The sequence below is a fragment of the Jatropha curcas genome, chromosome 11 (assembly GCF_041381405.1).
Source record: "Jatropha curcas cultivar XTBG-Jc1 chromosome 11, XTBG_Jcur_1.0, whole genome shotgun sequence".
Taxonomy (NCBI): domain Eukaryota; kingdom Viridiplantae; phylum Streptophyta; class Magnoliopsida; order Malpighiales; family Euphorbiaceae; genus Jatropha; species Jatropha curcas.
The window spans coordinates 2125727-2140207 of NC_143161.1; the positions used below are offsets into that span (position 1 = coordinate 2125727).

Below are 14481 nucleotides of genomic sequence, written 5' to 3' on the forward strand. Positions count from 1 at the left end.
GTAAATATATTTAAAGTTGGTCTTACAATTATTTAACTATTATTAATTTGCTCTTCCACGTAAACATCCTACGTGAAATTACCGTTTTCCCATATCCTTGACGTTACTAAAAAAGTTTATTGATATTCAAAGCTTAGTGGATACAATGAGAAAAAAAAGAGAAATGAAGAAATATTTAAGGATCTAGAATAAATAATTTGGATTAGAGAGAAATGTTCTCTAAATTGGTGAACTAGTTTCATCCATCGTTCATCAACTTTCATTAACACACGTATTAAAAGCAATAATTATTTAATTAACATGTAAAAATTAAAAACACTTACATAGGCAGGGTAGATCTCCACATACTTACATATTTTAACATAACTACAATTTATTATTTTAATTAATATTTTAATACTAACATCATATAAAGAAAAATAATTAGTTAATTAATATTCAAATTCCCTTTTTTTTTTTTCACTCAACTAAATCAGCTTAACCGAATGAAATTAATTAATTATATATCTTCTGCAACATCTTCTTCATGATCCATCAATTTCCAGGAACCATCTGATTGCTGCACCATACCCTTGTTCTTTTGAATCCACCATGAAGGTGGTACAAGATACTCATCCTTTAAACCATCTAAAGATTTGTTTACTAAAGCAATATCACGATTAATTTCTAACTTAAATCCTCCTTTAGAGCCTTGCGTTCCTGCTACTCCATGCAAGTAACCTTCCAAGTTATGCCAACTGGAAACGTTTCCTGGACTCTTTAGGTAATTCGATTTTGTAGTATCAATTACAAGTTCTTCTCCAACTTCTGCGTATCCTATCAATGGATAATTAGGAACAATGTCAAGATTGTTGTGAATCCTTAATGCCCGAAGCTCTTTATACCCTGAAAACACTTTCTTGAACCCTGAGTCACCGACTCTAGGGCTAGCAAAGACTATTGCTGTGACTGGACAAGCTTTGTTTGGAAACGTTTTTGACTTGTTAAACCCATTTGCAATTATATCAACTGCATTTAATGTTGCTAGTGCAGCTCCTAAACTGTGCCCACATACTGTAATGCTTATTTCTTCGTTCTTGTATTTCTCGACTAGTCTTCTTACCTCATTAAGAACCTAAATCATAAAAATTATTAATTAACATGCTGGAAAGTAATACTAATTAACCAACTCTAATTCAATAATACAGGAAAACTAATTAATTACCTGATCTCTTGCGCTGCTCTTATTAAAAGGCGAAAGGGGATCATCAGAAGTATAAACGGAATGCCAACCTTGATGTACCTTAGGATCATTACCGGACTCGCCCAGTAAATCTGAAGCTGAGACTAAAACAAATTCAAGACCATCAACCCATTCTAATGTCCGCACTGTACCTCTCCAAGCAATTACAATATCTCTCCTTCCTAAAACAGCAGTCCCTTCATCGGTGGCCACTGCTATATACCCCATCCAATTGGACTCCTTACTCCAAGCTTCTCTTGACAAAGACTTAACAATAAATGCCTCAGGAAGCTGAATTTGTGATGTTGCATAAAAAAACTTGGTTACTGTGTACTTGTAGGGATTGCCTTTATCTAAACCAACTTTGGAGAAAAAAACCATTCTTTGCATATAAGCTGCTTCCTGCAAATTTTGATGCTTTCTGGGAATTGAAAGCACCATAGGTAGCTTGAGCCATTTCACCATAATGAATAATAAATCGCCGGAGATCAATGTCAAGAGGGTCTAATAAGTTCGTAATGTGAAACTGCAAAAGAACCAACAAAGCCTTAAAGAAACTGAAGCCCAGCTCAGCGAAGGGTAATTTTTGTTTATCACTAATATCATAATTAATTATGTTTATATGGAGCTAGCATATATATGATTCAATAAATTAATTTTTATTGAATTTTTGGTGCTGGAAAGGGATGAATTTAGAGCAAGTAGATGAACTGATCATCTTTTATTAGAAACACAAAACGAGATACAATACATATATATTGCAAGCACAAGCAAATCAGACTAGATCAACAAGCACAAGACCAACCATCCACCGCATAGCAGATCATGCAGATAGGAGGAGTTTATTTCTCACACACTTCTTATTTATTAGCCACTGTCACATTACAATGACATATGATTCATATATTAGTTGGTTCCATTCTCTGTAGCAGCAGTAGCAGCATCGTCATCAGTTGGAGGATCAGGCACATAGTCATTAAGCTTCCAGGTTCCATCATCCAATTGAATCATACCTTGTCTAAACACATTACTCCACCATTTAGGAGGCACACCACAGCTATCTTGCAAAAGATCGTTATATTTGTTCAAAAGGGCAAAATCAAGATTAATAACCAACTTGAAATCCTCGTTCCCTTGATAACCTGCAACTCCATGCATGTAAAGGTTCAGATCATGTGCTTCTGGAATACTCTCGCCTTTTATGTTCGGTGACTTGGTTGTGTCAAGGTAAAGCTCCACACCAACGTCTTCATAGATAAAGTCAAAAATTTTTGGCGGAAGCTCAGGAACAATATCCTTATGGTTTCTAATCCGTAAGAGATGAAGAGTACCAGCATCTTGCAGTCCGTTGAACACATCTTGAAACTCCTTGTTTCCAACTCGCGGACTCGCAAAAACAAAGGCGGTAACTGGGTATCCAGTGTCGGATCCGCTTGGCTTATTGTACCCATTGAAAGCTATGTCCATTGCGTTTAGGGTTGCTAGGGCTGAACCCAAACTGTGTCCAGTTATGGTGATGCTCACATCCTCCTTCAGTGCTGCATACTTGTCCACATTTCTCCTGACTGCTGCTAGAACCTGGATTTGGGAATATTAACATCAATTGCAGCAGCATTTATTAGAGCCCTAAAGGTTTAAAACTAATAAATATAAATAGTACAATGCTAGCTTAAATCAAGATTCACCTGCTCTCTAGCACTCCTCTTATTGTAAGTTGAATCTGATTTAGAGGTAGTGTAGACACTGTGGAAACCCTTGTGCACTTTAGCATCGGTGTCAGGAAACAAATCTGAACCAGAGGTGAAAGTAGCGTCAAAATCCTCAAACCATTCGATCGTAAAGGTGGTTCCTCTCCAACAAACCACAATGTCTCTTCTCCCTGTAACGATCTTCCCTTCATCTGTGGTAACAGCAACGAACCCAAAATAAGCAGATTGGCCTGCTATCATCCAATCTCGAAAGTCAATTTCTGATCTCCCGTAAAAGAAGTCAGTCACTTGGTATTTGAAAGGATTGCCTTTTTCTATACCAACTTCAGAAAAGTAATTCTCAGGTGGATATCGAGACAATGCATATCCAGGGGATTTCTTGACGCCATTTAAAGCAGCCGGAGCAGCTGCAGTCAAAAAACCATAGTTAATAAGATAATGACGAAGATTATCATCAATGGGATCTAAAAGACCATCCCAATTGTTCTCGCCGCTAAGAACCTTCCAGTTTGATGCTATGCCCGCCATTATCTCTTTGTTTTTCTATCTCACAAGGTTTTTAGTGTTTTTGAGTAGTGTGAGTTCCAAAGCATGGCTTGCATGGTTTATATAGAGTGTCTGCTCCTTCTTCTTCACCATTTTCAATATCACTAACCCTAATCGCCATGTGCATTGCGTGAATCTTTCTTTTAGCTAAAGCACTTTTTTATTTTGGTTGGCTAATGAGTCAGTGACCACCTTACTTTTACCCCCACACTTTTCAAGTTTGAAGCTTCAAATGATGGAGAGCTTTCATACATGGACGTTGATAAAAAATGGCTTCCATATTTCAGAACTTTAACTTACATATTGCAGAATTATATCTTTAATTTGGAATGCTGTACGCAAATTAATTCGTGACTGAAGAAATTATATATCTTCAGCACTTTTACAAATGATAGAATATATATTACTCAAGAGTTCTGAAAATGGAAAGGTTTTACTGTCTCATTTATGCTTATTTAATGATTTTGATATCAATTAACAAAAACAAAAACGGACAACCATCCATGCTCGGTTTAAAGAATTTGCAAATAAAAAAAAAAATCTTATTTATACTCTAACTTCAAAAATTGATTGTTTTTATAATAGCACAAGAGACAGTGGATTTGTGTTCTAGCAATTAGCAATCTCTTCTCCTTCAAAAATTTTAGATTCATTATTCTAAAAAAAATGATTCATAAAATGATCACTAAAATATTAATAAGATTAGCGATTCAAAATCTAAAATGGGCTCGTGTTAGTATTAAAAAAGCTTTTGTGAATATTACCAAGCCTAAATGAAAAAACACAAGTGCAAACAACTTACAGATTGAATCAATTGGCAACGCAGACTAGGCGTATGGAAAGAGCTCTCCGGTGCGATCCCTACTAAACGTAACTGCAGGGAGAGATGAAGAATCTTAATTGTGACTAAACTCTAAGCCGGATTAAACAGTTCCTAATGACAGGTTCGGATGCCAGTGGTTTACAAAAAAACACATGTGCAAACAACTTACGGATTGAATCAATTGGCAACGCAGACTAGGCGTATGGAAAGAGCTCTCCGGTGCGATCTCTACTAAACGTAACTGCAGTGAGGGATGAAGAATCTTAATTATGACTAAACTCTAAGCCAGATTAAACAGTTCCTAATGACAGGTTCGGATGACAGTGGTTTACAAAAAAACACATGTGCAAAAAAAAAAAAAAAAAGCATAATAAGATCGTAATATAAATGAAGATAAAAGATATTAATTTTCAGGAAATAAAATGGACATTTCCTTTTCTCTCCCTTATCTTTTGCTCTTTTATGTATTATAATTTGTCAAGGGACTGTTCAATTCAACATGAGAGGAGTCTACTGCAGTACGTAAACGGGAACATGTGAAATTAATCGAATAATACAATAGGCAAGACATTATGATCAATCTCCTACATCTCGTGTATCAAAATAATGTTCTTTTCCTTAACTCCTCGTCATCTCTGATTCATCCAAAAATATCTCTGCAGCGATTTAGGGATCAGAACCTCGAACAAAATGTCAGTATTTTAGAAATTCGAAATTTAATGGTGTTCCTCAAATACTAGTAAGTACAAATAATCATTTCAATTAACTTGGAGTGAGGAAATTCAAAAGGGAAAAAAGTGGAGACAAAAGGAGTACAAATATCACCAAACATATAGAAGTTTTTATAAGGTTTCTTATTAAAATGAGAGTATTTTTGACTATACACCGAGTAAAAAAGATAAAGTTGAAACACTTTTTAAAAAATTTTTATTGGTGTTGGCTTGGTCCATAAGCGTGGCTATGAATCCGGTTTAGGCAAGTAATTTCTTTATTTTTTTCATTTTTTTTACTTATTTCCTACATGGCACCATTAATTTGTGTCTGATAATTAAGCAATTATCATAATGTATTATAGATTTATGTTGTTATTTCCGCGAGTCATGTAGTTACGAAACAATAGATTGAAATTTTTTAGTGGTTCTGACACTAAAATGTAAAGATTTTGAAATTTTTGAGATGTTAAATTTATAATTATTCTTCTAATAATGTGGAGGTCAAGAGATTTTTAATTCAAATTAGACCACGAAAATTTTCACCAATTTAATAAATTAAGTGGATAATTACCTGGTAATTGCAGCCATTTATTATATGCATTGTGCTCATTTTTTAATTTTGCATAAATGAAATAAAATTTATAGTTTAATCTCCAATAAGTGCCAAGCCGTTGGATTAAAAAATTTATTCCCACCATTTCTAGATGTAAACGTGATTATACACAATAAATAATAAAAAATGTATTTAGTCATTAAGAATAATCAATCTTTAAATTCGCCTTCTATACCAAAATAATAATAATAATAATAATAATGAACTTTAAATCTCATCGATAAACTTCAGCTTTGTTTTCAATGGTTAAGGAACTTCTATTTTTTCTGGGACGATACACTTGTGAGTTTGAATTTTAATTAAATTACTTTCTCCCTTCCATAATTTTTATCTTGCATATAAATTAAAAAATTTTAATTAATATAATTAAATTATAATTTTTATTTTATTTTATTTTTAATATATCTTTGTGATAATCTTATATTAATATTAAATGATCCATATTAAATTTTTTTAAATTAATCAAATATTTGATTTAATACAGTTTTCTGAAAGATTAAAATTTGTATTCTGATTTTGTTTGTATCAATATTTAATTAATAAATTTAATTAAAGGAGTAGTTATATTTCTTAACAAAAGCAGCATATTAAATAAGGAGAATAGTAAATATTATTTATTTCTAAAAAGGAAACAAAAGTGAATAAAAAAAAGTATGACAAGAATTATTATGATATTTTATGCATTAAAAACTGAAAAATTATTCTAGTAAATTAAAAAAGATAAAATACATTTGGATCTCTAAATTATTATGATATTTTTAACATTTGCTTAAAGTGAGTATTAGGTCATTTCATCTAAAAAATTATTACTTTCCATTTAAAAAATTAGCATATTTAAAAAAAAAAAAAAAAGAGCATATAGCTCATGAAAAAATACTGACTTTTAAGATGAAATAATAAATTTAAGCAAAATTTAGGGATGTTATAATAATTTTTTAAAAAATAATGAACCAAAATGTTCATTATGATATAGTTTAGCAATTATTTTACTCTTTATTAAAAAAAAAAAAGAGCTGACGGTGACCTGACTTTGGCACGTCACAAACGGGCTTCTAAAGAAGTAAAGGTTCTTTAATACATTATTGTTGGTGGAAAGAGGAAAGAGACTGGAGCAGAAATTTGCACCATTGGTCTATGTTCATGAGCCACAAGCCCAGACAGTATGAGAGGGAAAAGATAAGATAAGGGCAAAAATTGGTATACTTTTTGGAGAGATTATTTGAGTAGAAACAAATTTAAATATTTTATGTAATTGATATATTCCTTTATTTATTTGAAAAACCAGAAGCAAAACCCAGCATTTCTTCTAGAAAATCTCTCAAAATTTTATAATTTTCGGAATTAATAAATTTTATTATAACACACATTCATCCATCGTTCATCAACTTTCATTAACACTCGTATTAAAAGCAATAATTATTTAATTAACATGTAAAAATTAAAAACACTTACATAGGCAGGGTAGATCTCCACATACTTACATATTTTAACATAACTACAATTTATTATTTTAATTAATATTTTAATACTAACATCATACAAAGAAAAATAATTAGTTAATTAATATTCAAATTCCCTTTTTTTTTTTTTTTTTTTTACTCAACTAAATCAGCTTAACCGAATGAAATTAATTAATTATATATCTTCTGCAACATCTTCTTCATGATCCATCAATTTCCAGGAACCATCTGATTGCTGCACCATACCCTTGTTCTTTTGAATCCGCCATGAAGGTGGTACAAGATACTCATCCTTTAAACCATCTAAAGATTTGTTTACTAAAGCAATATCACGATTAATTTCTAACTTAAACCCTCCTTTAGAGCCTTGCGTTCCTGCTACTCCATGCAAGTAACCTTCCAAGTTATGCCAACTGGAAACGTTTCCTGGACTCTTTAGGTAATTCGATTTTGTAGTATCAATTACCAGTTCTTCTCCAACATCTGCGTATCCTATCAATGGATAATTAGGAACAATGTCAAGATTGTTGTGAATCCTTAATGCCCGAAGCTCTTTATACCCTGAAAACACTTTCTTGAACCCTGAGTCACCGACTCTAGGGCTAGCAAAGACTATTGCTGTGACTGGACAAGCTTTGTTTGGAAACGTTTTTGACTTGTTAAACCCATTTGCAATTATATCAACTGCATTTAATGTTGCTAGTGCAGCTCCTAAACTGTGCCCACATACTGTAATGCTTATTTCTTCGTTCTTGTATTTCTCGACTAGTCTTCTTACCTCATTAAGAACCTAAATCATAAAAATTATTAATTAACATGCTGGAAAGTAATACTAATTAACCAACTCTAATTCAATAATACAGGAAAACTAATTAATTACCTGATCTCTTGCGCTGCTCTTATTAAAAGGCGAAAGGGGATCATCAGAAGTATAAACGGAATGCCAACCTTGATGTACCTTAGGATCATTACCGGACTCGCCCAGTAAATCTGAAGCTGAGACTAAGACAAATTCAAGATCATCAACCCATTCTAATGTCCGCACTGTACCTCTCCAAGCAATTACAATATCTCTCCTTCCTAAAACAGCAGTCCCTTCATCGGTCGCCACTGCTATATACCCCATCCAATTGGACTCCTTACTCCAAGCTTCTCTTGACAAAGACTTAACAATAAATGCCTCAGGAAGCTGAATTTGTGATGTTGCATAAAAAAATTTGGTTACTGTGTACTTGTAGGGATTGCCTTTATCTAAACCAACTTTGGAGAAAAAACCATTCTTTGCATATAAGCTGCTTCCTGCAAATTTTGATGCTTTCTGGGAATTGAAAGCATCATAGGTAGCTTGAGCCATTTCACCATAATGAATAATAAATCGCCGGAGATCAATGTCAAGAGGCTCTAATAAGTTCTTCCAATTATTTTCACCACTTAAATGTTTCCATCGTTTTGCTATGCTTCCTGCTACCATTTTGATCTTCTTCTTCTTAATCCCACACCACCTTCTAATGATAGCTTGTTTCTGCATGGTTTTCATGTTTTTTACGCTTGAGAAATCTTTGAATTTATAGACATCATCAGTTTTTGGATTGACTTAAATTTTTACCCATTTGAGAAATACAAATCTTTACTTAGATAAGTAGTATGTTGTTTTTGGACTTACTGTAGCTATTTGAAAACTTCAAGAAATTGATAAGTCCATATTGTATGATTTATTTCACTCAACATTCCTCAGATTTATTATCTTACCTAAAAGAGTTGGCGAAATGACGTACTACTCGATCCAATCAAATTCAAATGGTAATGAGTATAACAAAAGTTCATGCTTGCAAATAATTAATCAACATCTCTGCTAAACTACAGTTATATTTTAATAATTTAATCAGTATTTAATTATATATGACTGATCGTTTGTCAATACAGATAGAATTAATACAGCTCACGCAAAGAGATTTGCGAATATTTATGTTAATGCTTATAAGGATCATTTATGTTTCATTTTTTTTATTATTAAATTTAATCATTTGGAGGTCAGTGTTCAGATTTCCCGTATGGTTCTTTCCTTGAGATAAGGATCTTTCTCATGTGTTTTTACCTCTTTTAGAACAAAGTAAAGAAATAAACTAAATACATAACCATTCAATTTGCTTTTTCTTCTTCAGGAATTACTAATTGACCTATTTATATAGCTGCATTTTTAATTTACAGTTGAGGACGGTAATTTTGTTTTTCTTTTAAATTTATGGTTGTAAGTAGTAAGTCTTTGCTTTAAAGTAATGTAAGAGAAATGGAATGGGGAGTGGTTGAAGATGCTTTCAAATTCAAGAAGGCAAGTCTTGCAAATTAGATACTTTGCCGATGCTTTCAATTTGGATGTTGTTTTGGGAAAAATCAGCAGACTGTGTATATATATATTCCTTACCTCTTATTCTTAGCTTTTCACTGAGAAAATTGAAAAGGAAACCATTAATGCTTTTGTTGAAGAGTCCTTTTTGTCTGGAGAAGATACGTGCATGAAAAGAGTTTTCACAAAGGAGATGTCTTTGAGCCTCCGCCTTCTCATGGCCCAAATCCAAAACATCAGTGGGCCGATCAAAACCCACGGTCAGTTTATCTCCAAATTAAACTTAGCTTGAAAATGGGCAGGTTTATATATAACATAAGAAGAACCCATTTGCAAGAAGCAGCAAACTTTATGGGTTTGGGCAAATTGTTTTCAGACAGAAAGTTAGAAAGCTACTGTGGAAGTTTTACCCATTGAAATGACCCCATATTATCAGTTTCCATGTCAAGCCAAATTGTATTATATTAAAATTAAAAGAAGAAATATATATATATATATATATATATATATACGCACCTAAATGACAGTGCATGTGAGATTGTATGTCGTATCTCATAGTCCAATCAAGCACTGTAACCACCGTATGGTTCAAGCAGATCAAATTAAGACTGGTTGGGAGAAAAATTAAGAATTGGTCACGGTCTTAACTAAGACAATAACATCACAAGATTGCCTGAAACATCCGTTGCCATCCTCCACAAAACCATCGACCCCATTTATAACTCTTGTCTCTAATTGCCAATTAAGTAATTATTCATATATACATATTTCGAAACAGTAAAACTTCTGTATATATATATAAAAAAAAACTTAATACAACCAATAGCTAGAAATTAATAATATATGATCTTATTAATGACCTCCTTGATGGGTTTGCTGTTCATCTTGGAAAAGTCGCAGAGCTCGAATCTAGTATTTTTATGCAAAGATTTGCGATGTCCCCTGGAAGAGATATTGTTGCAGCGAGCAAAGATTTCCATGGCCCTATATAAACAAGGCACGTCAAATGTACAGAATAGGGACAAACTTACTAGATTCGAGAAAAAGTAGAGTGGCCTATTTGTGATGTCTTGTTGTTTTTCTTCAGGTTGCCTTATTCTTTTCATTTAAATATTCAGCATCATCTTGGATTCTCTATTTTCGAATCAATCAATCAATCCTCGAGCATTTCATTTATAAGAAATTTATTATTGATCATCGTGCGTTTTCCTCAACTGTATGTAAGTCTGTAACTAAGTATTTAGCTTTTTTTTGAATAATAAGTATTTAGCTTTAAATTTTTTTTTTTTTTTTTTTGAAAGAGAGGAAATATCATATATTATCTCAAGGAAAAATAATCCATCAAACAGTCAGGCACTGAGTTCCAAACATGAACACGAGTAAAACGATAGGACGCTCTAGCTAGACAATGAGCACCTATATTATCGTGTCTTCTAATCCAACGAACTTTGACTAGTGGAATGGAGGCTAATAACAAAATACAATCAGAAATAACAATACCCAACTCACTCATATCTCTAGTCTTAGAAAAAAGAGCATGAAAAATACTTTGAGAATCTATGAGGATAGTACCCGCACTCTGAATATGCCGAGTTATAAACTGTAAGGTGAAACGCAGAGCCAAACCTTCTGCCATAAGTGGAGAGGGTTGACCTTCATAGAAGCTGGAAAGAGCACGCAAAAAATGTCCTTCATTGTCTTCAAAAACAGCTCCTAGACCCGCCGATCGTATATTAGAAAAAATAGCTGCATCCACATGGCAAGTCCACTCTCCCAGATCGGTAATAGCAGGTGTTACGTGCAAAATTTGTACCTGGGGTATTTGCGGCTTCACCAAGGCATTCTTGAAGTCTTGAAAAAGAATAGAAGCAGTAGCACTAACATTCAAGGGAGTCCAATTCATGTGTTGCCAAAGAAATTTATTCCGAGCATCCCACACACTCCATGCGACATAAGAGATAAAAGCTAACTTTTCGTTATTGTTTTGCTTCAAGACCTGCAAATAAAGAGATTTAAAAGAAAGGTTAGTAAAAGCTTCCTCCACCCTACACTCCCTCCAAACCTCCAACACCTTTGTGCACAATAATAATGCATGATTAATATCCTCCTCCAAATCACAATAAGGGCATGTAGTGTCCACATTCACACCCCGACTGCTCAATCTCCGTCGAGTAGGCAATAAGTTACGCAAGGTTCTCCAAATGAAATCTCTAACTTTTGGGGCAACATTCAACTTCCAGATACTCCCCCACCCCTCACCTTCAATGCTCTCACCACCCCTTCCCAACACCCTCAAGGCAAGATAATAACAAGATTTAACACTAAAATTACCCTTCTTATCGTAATGCCAAATCAGCTCATCCTCCAAATCTCTTACACTAAGGGGAATGTCAAGAATAGTGTGGATATCCCGCAGAGAAAAAAGATTAATAATCTTTGCCACATCCCATTGCCTCTCCCCCTCCACCAAAAGATCTTTCACCAGGAGATTATTATCAATAAAGAGACTATCATCCTCCACATAAAAAGCTCCATCAATGGGTAACCAAGGGTCCTTCACAACAGAAATACGCCTACCATTGCCTACCCTCCACCTAACTCCATGTTTCAAGACCATGTTAGAAGACATTATACCCCTCCAAACAAAACTAGGGTGATGACCCGTTTTTGCATCAAGCAACCTCCCATCACGGAAATATTTAGATTTGAAGACTCTATAAAGGAGAGTATTAGGCGAAGTCAGAAGACGCCACCCCTGTTTCGCTAACATAGCCATATTGAAACAATGAAGATCCCTAAAACCCATGCCCCCATCCTTTTTACTCCCACACATTCTATTCCAAGCTAACCAATGGAGTTTCTTCTCACAGCCCTTCGAACCCCACCAAAAACTATTCATCATTTTTTCCAACTCATCACAAAGGCATAGAGGCAATTCAAAGACACTCATGCAATAAGCCGGCAATGCTTGAATCACGGACTTAATAAGAATCTCTCGCCCTGCTTTGGAAAGAAATCTGTTAGACCAGCTATTTATATGCTTCCACATTCTGTCTTTGAGAAAACCAAGAACTTGTCTTTTATTCCTGCCAATCAGAGAAGGTAGCCCCAGGTAAGAACCACCCTCAAAGGGGTTAAACACGCCCAGAATTTGGCTGATGTCGGCTTTCACAGTCATGCTAGTATTCGGACTGAACGTAATGCCAGACTTCTGAAAATTAATCGATTGACCAGAAGCTCTCTCATAAGTAGCCAAGATCCCTTTAACAGTAGTGGCTTCAGTATTGGATGCTTTGAAGAAGAAAAGTGAGTCATCTGCAAAAAATAAATGAGAGATTTTGGGACACCCTCGACCAGCTTTACCACCATGAATCTTACCACACCTTTCCGCTTCTGAGAAGAGAAGTGACAAGCCTTCTGCACATACCAAAAATAAGTAGGGCGATATAGGATCCCCTTGCCGTAAACCTCGTCCGGGTACAATAGATCCAACAGTATTCCCATTAACAATAACTGAATATTTTACAGAAGTCATACACATCTTCATCCAATTTACCCACATAGCACAGAACCCCATTTTCTCAAGCATGGCACAAACATACGCCCAACAAACTTTGTCATATGCTTTACTGATGTCAATTTTCAGTGCACAATTTCCACATCTACTTTTACTTGGCTTTTTAAGATGATGCATCATTTCAAAGGAGATTAAAATATTATCAGTGATGAGCCGGCCAGGTATAAAAGCAGACTGATAGCAAGAGATAATATTTGGTAACACAAATTTTAATCGGTTCGCTAGGATTTTAGACACAATCTTGTAGAGCACGTTACACAATGAAATAGGTCTAAAATCAGTTACCAATTCTGGTCTATCTTTCTTAGGGATCAAAACAATTAAGGTATCATTTAGAGAGTCCGGGAAAATACCTTGTTGTAGCCAATGGTTACAGGCAGTTACCACATCCCCACCAATTAAAGGCCAAAATTTCTGATAGAAAGCAGGGTTCAAACCATCCGGGCCGGGTGCTTTATCAGGACCCATTTGAAAAACTGCTGCTTTTGCTTCGTCAAGTGAGATGGGAGCTGTCAACATGCAGTTATCATCATCACTGATTGTACTGCGAACCAATCTCAAAAGGGGTTGAAAATTCGTGTCATTATGCGCAAAGAGATGAGTGAAATAGTCAACAAACAACTGCTGCTTCTCACCTTCCTTTTCAATCCACTGCCCCGCAGCGTTTTGTAGATTATTAATAGAATTCCTGCGTGTTCTTGCGTTGATTTTAGCATGAAAATATTTACTGTTTCTATCACCATGCTGCAGCCAGAATTGTTTACTGAGTTGTCTACGTCTAGCATCCTCCTGCGCTAGAATATTGCCCCACTCTCTAATTAAACCTGTGGTATCGGCAAAAGGATCAATCTCTCGAGCAAAATCTATAGCACGCTTCAAGCTGTTCTTTTTCTTCCAAAATCTCGAATTCCTGTCCATACCCCAACTGTGCAGTGCGGCTATACAAGATTTTTTACGGAGCATTATATCAGACCCCATGGAGGAGGACCAACTGTCTCGAACTATCCCAACCAGATCTTCATCATGAAGCCAAGCATTATCAAAACGAAACCTCCTCTCCTTCCTACAAGGTACCGCACCCTCAACCGTCGAAACTAACAATGGGTCATGGTCCGATGTTGGTGAAACCAATGTAGTCGTAGAAGCTTCCTGGAATAAACAGGACCAGCAATTATTAGCCATAGCCCGGTCAAGTTTCTCACGGGTGATAATTCGGCCAAATCTTTTTAATAACCAAGTAAATTTATAGCCTTTAGCAGGAATATCACATAAATCACTCTCCACTGCCGCCTCCTTAAAACCATTCAACAAGTATCTAGGATATTGGTTTCCACCAATCTTCTCTGAATCAGTCAATAGATTATTAAAATCCCCAACACACAACCAAGGACCAATATGTCTACGGGATAAAGTTCTAATCAAGTCCCAAGACTCCTGCCTTCTACATCTTTCTGGAAACCCATAAAAACCAGTT

General features: G+C 34.8%; 3 protein-coding genes across 3 annotated transcripts; all 3 read right to left on the reverse strand.

Annotated features, from left to right (window-relative positions):
* Nucleotides 1-274: 274 nt before the first annotated feature.
* On the reverse strand, nt 275-2039 carry LOC105650154 (phospholipase A1-IIgamma). Its single transcript, XM_089716406.1, is given in 4 exon segments — nt 275-1114; nt 1205-1597; nt 1599-1748; nt 2028-2039. Coding segments are annotated over 4 exon segments (1170 nt in total). The 3' UTR covers nt 275-499.
* LOC105649644 (phospholipase A1-II 1) lies at nt 1925-3520 on the reverse strand. Its single transcript, XM_012236353.4, has 2 exons — nt 2908-3520; nt 1925-2800 (listed from the first exon to the last, which is right to left on the reverse strand). Exons 1-2 carry the CDS (start codon nt 3457-3459, stop codon nt 2129-2131), a joined length of 1224 nt encoding a protein of 407 aa, XP_012091743.2. The 5' UTR covers nt 3460-3520; the 3' UTR covers nt 1925-2128.
* A 3509-nt stretch (nt 3521-7029) lies between these two features.
* On the reverse strand, nt 7030-8886 carry LOC149492330 (phospholipase A1-IIgamma-like). Its single transcript, XM_089716040.1, has 2 exons — nt 7967-8886; nt 7030-7876 (listed from the first exon to the last, which is right to left on the reverse strand). The coding sequence occupies exons 1-2, from the start codon at nt 8621-8623 to the stop codon at nt 7262-7264; spliced, it is 1272 nt and encodes a 423-aa protein (XP_089572166.1). The 5' UTR covers nt 8624-8886; the 3' UTR covers nt 7030-7261.
* Nucleotides 8887-14481: the final 5595 nt, after the last annotated feature.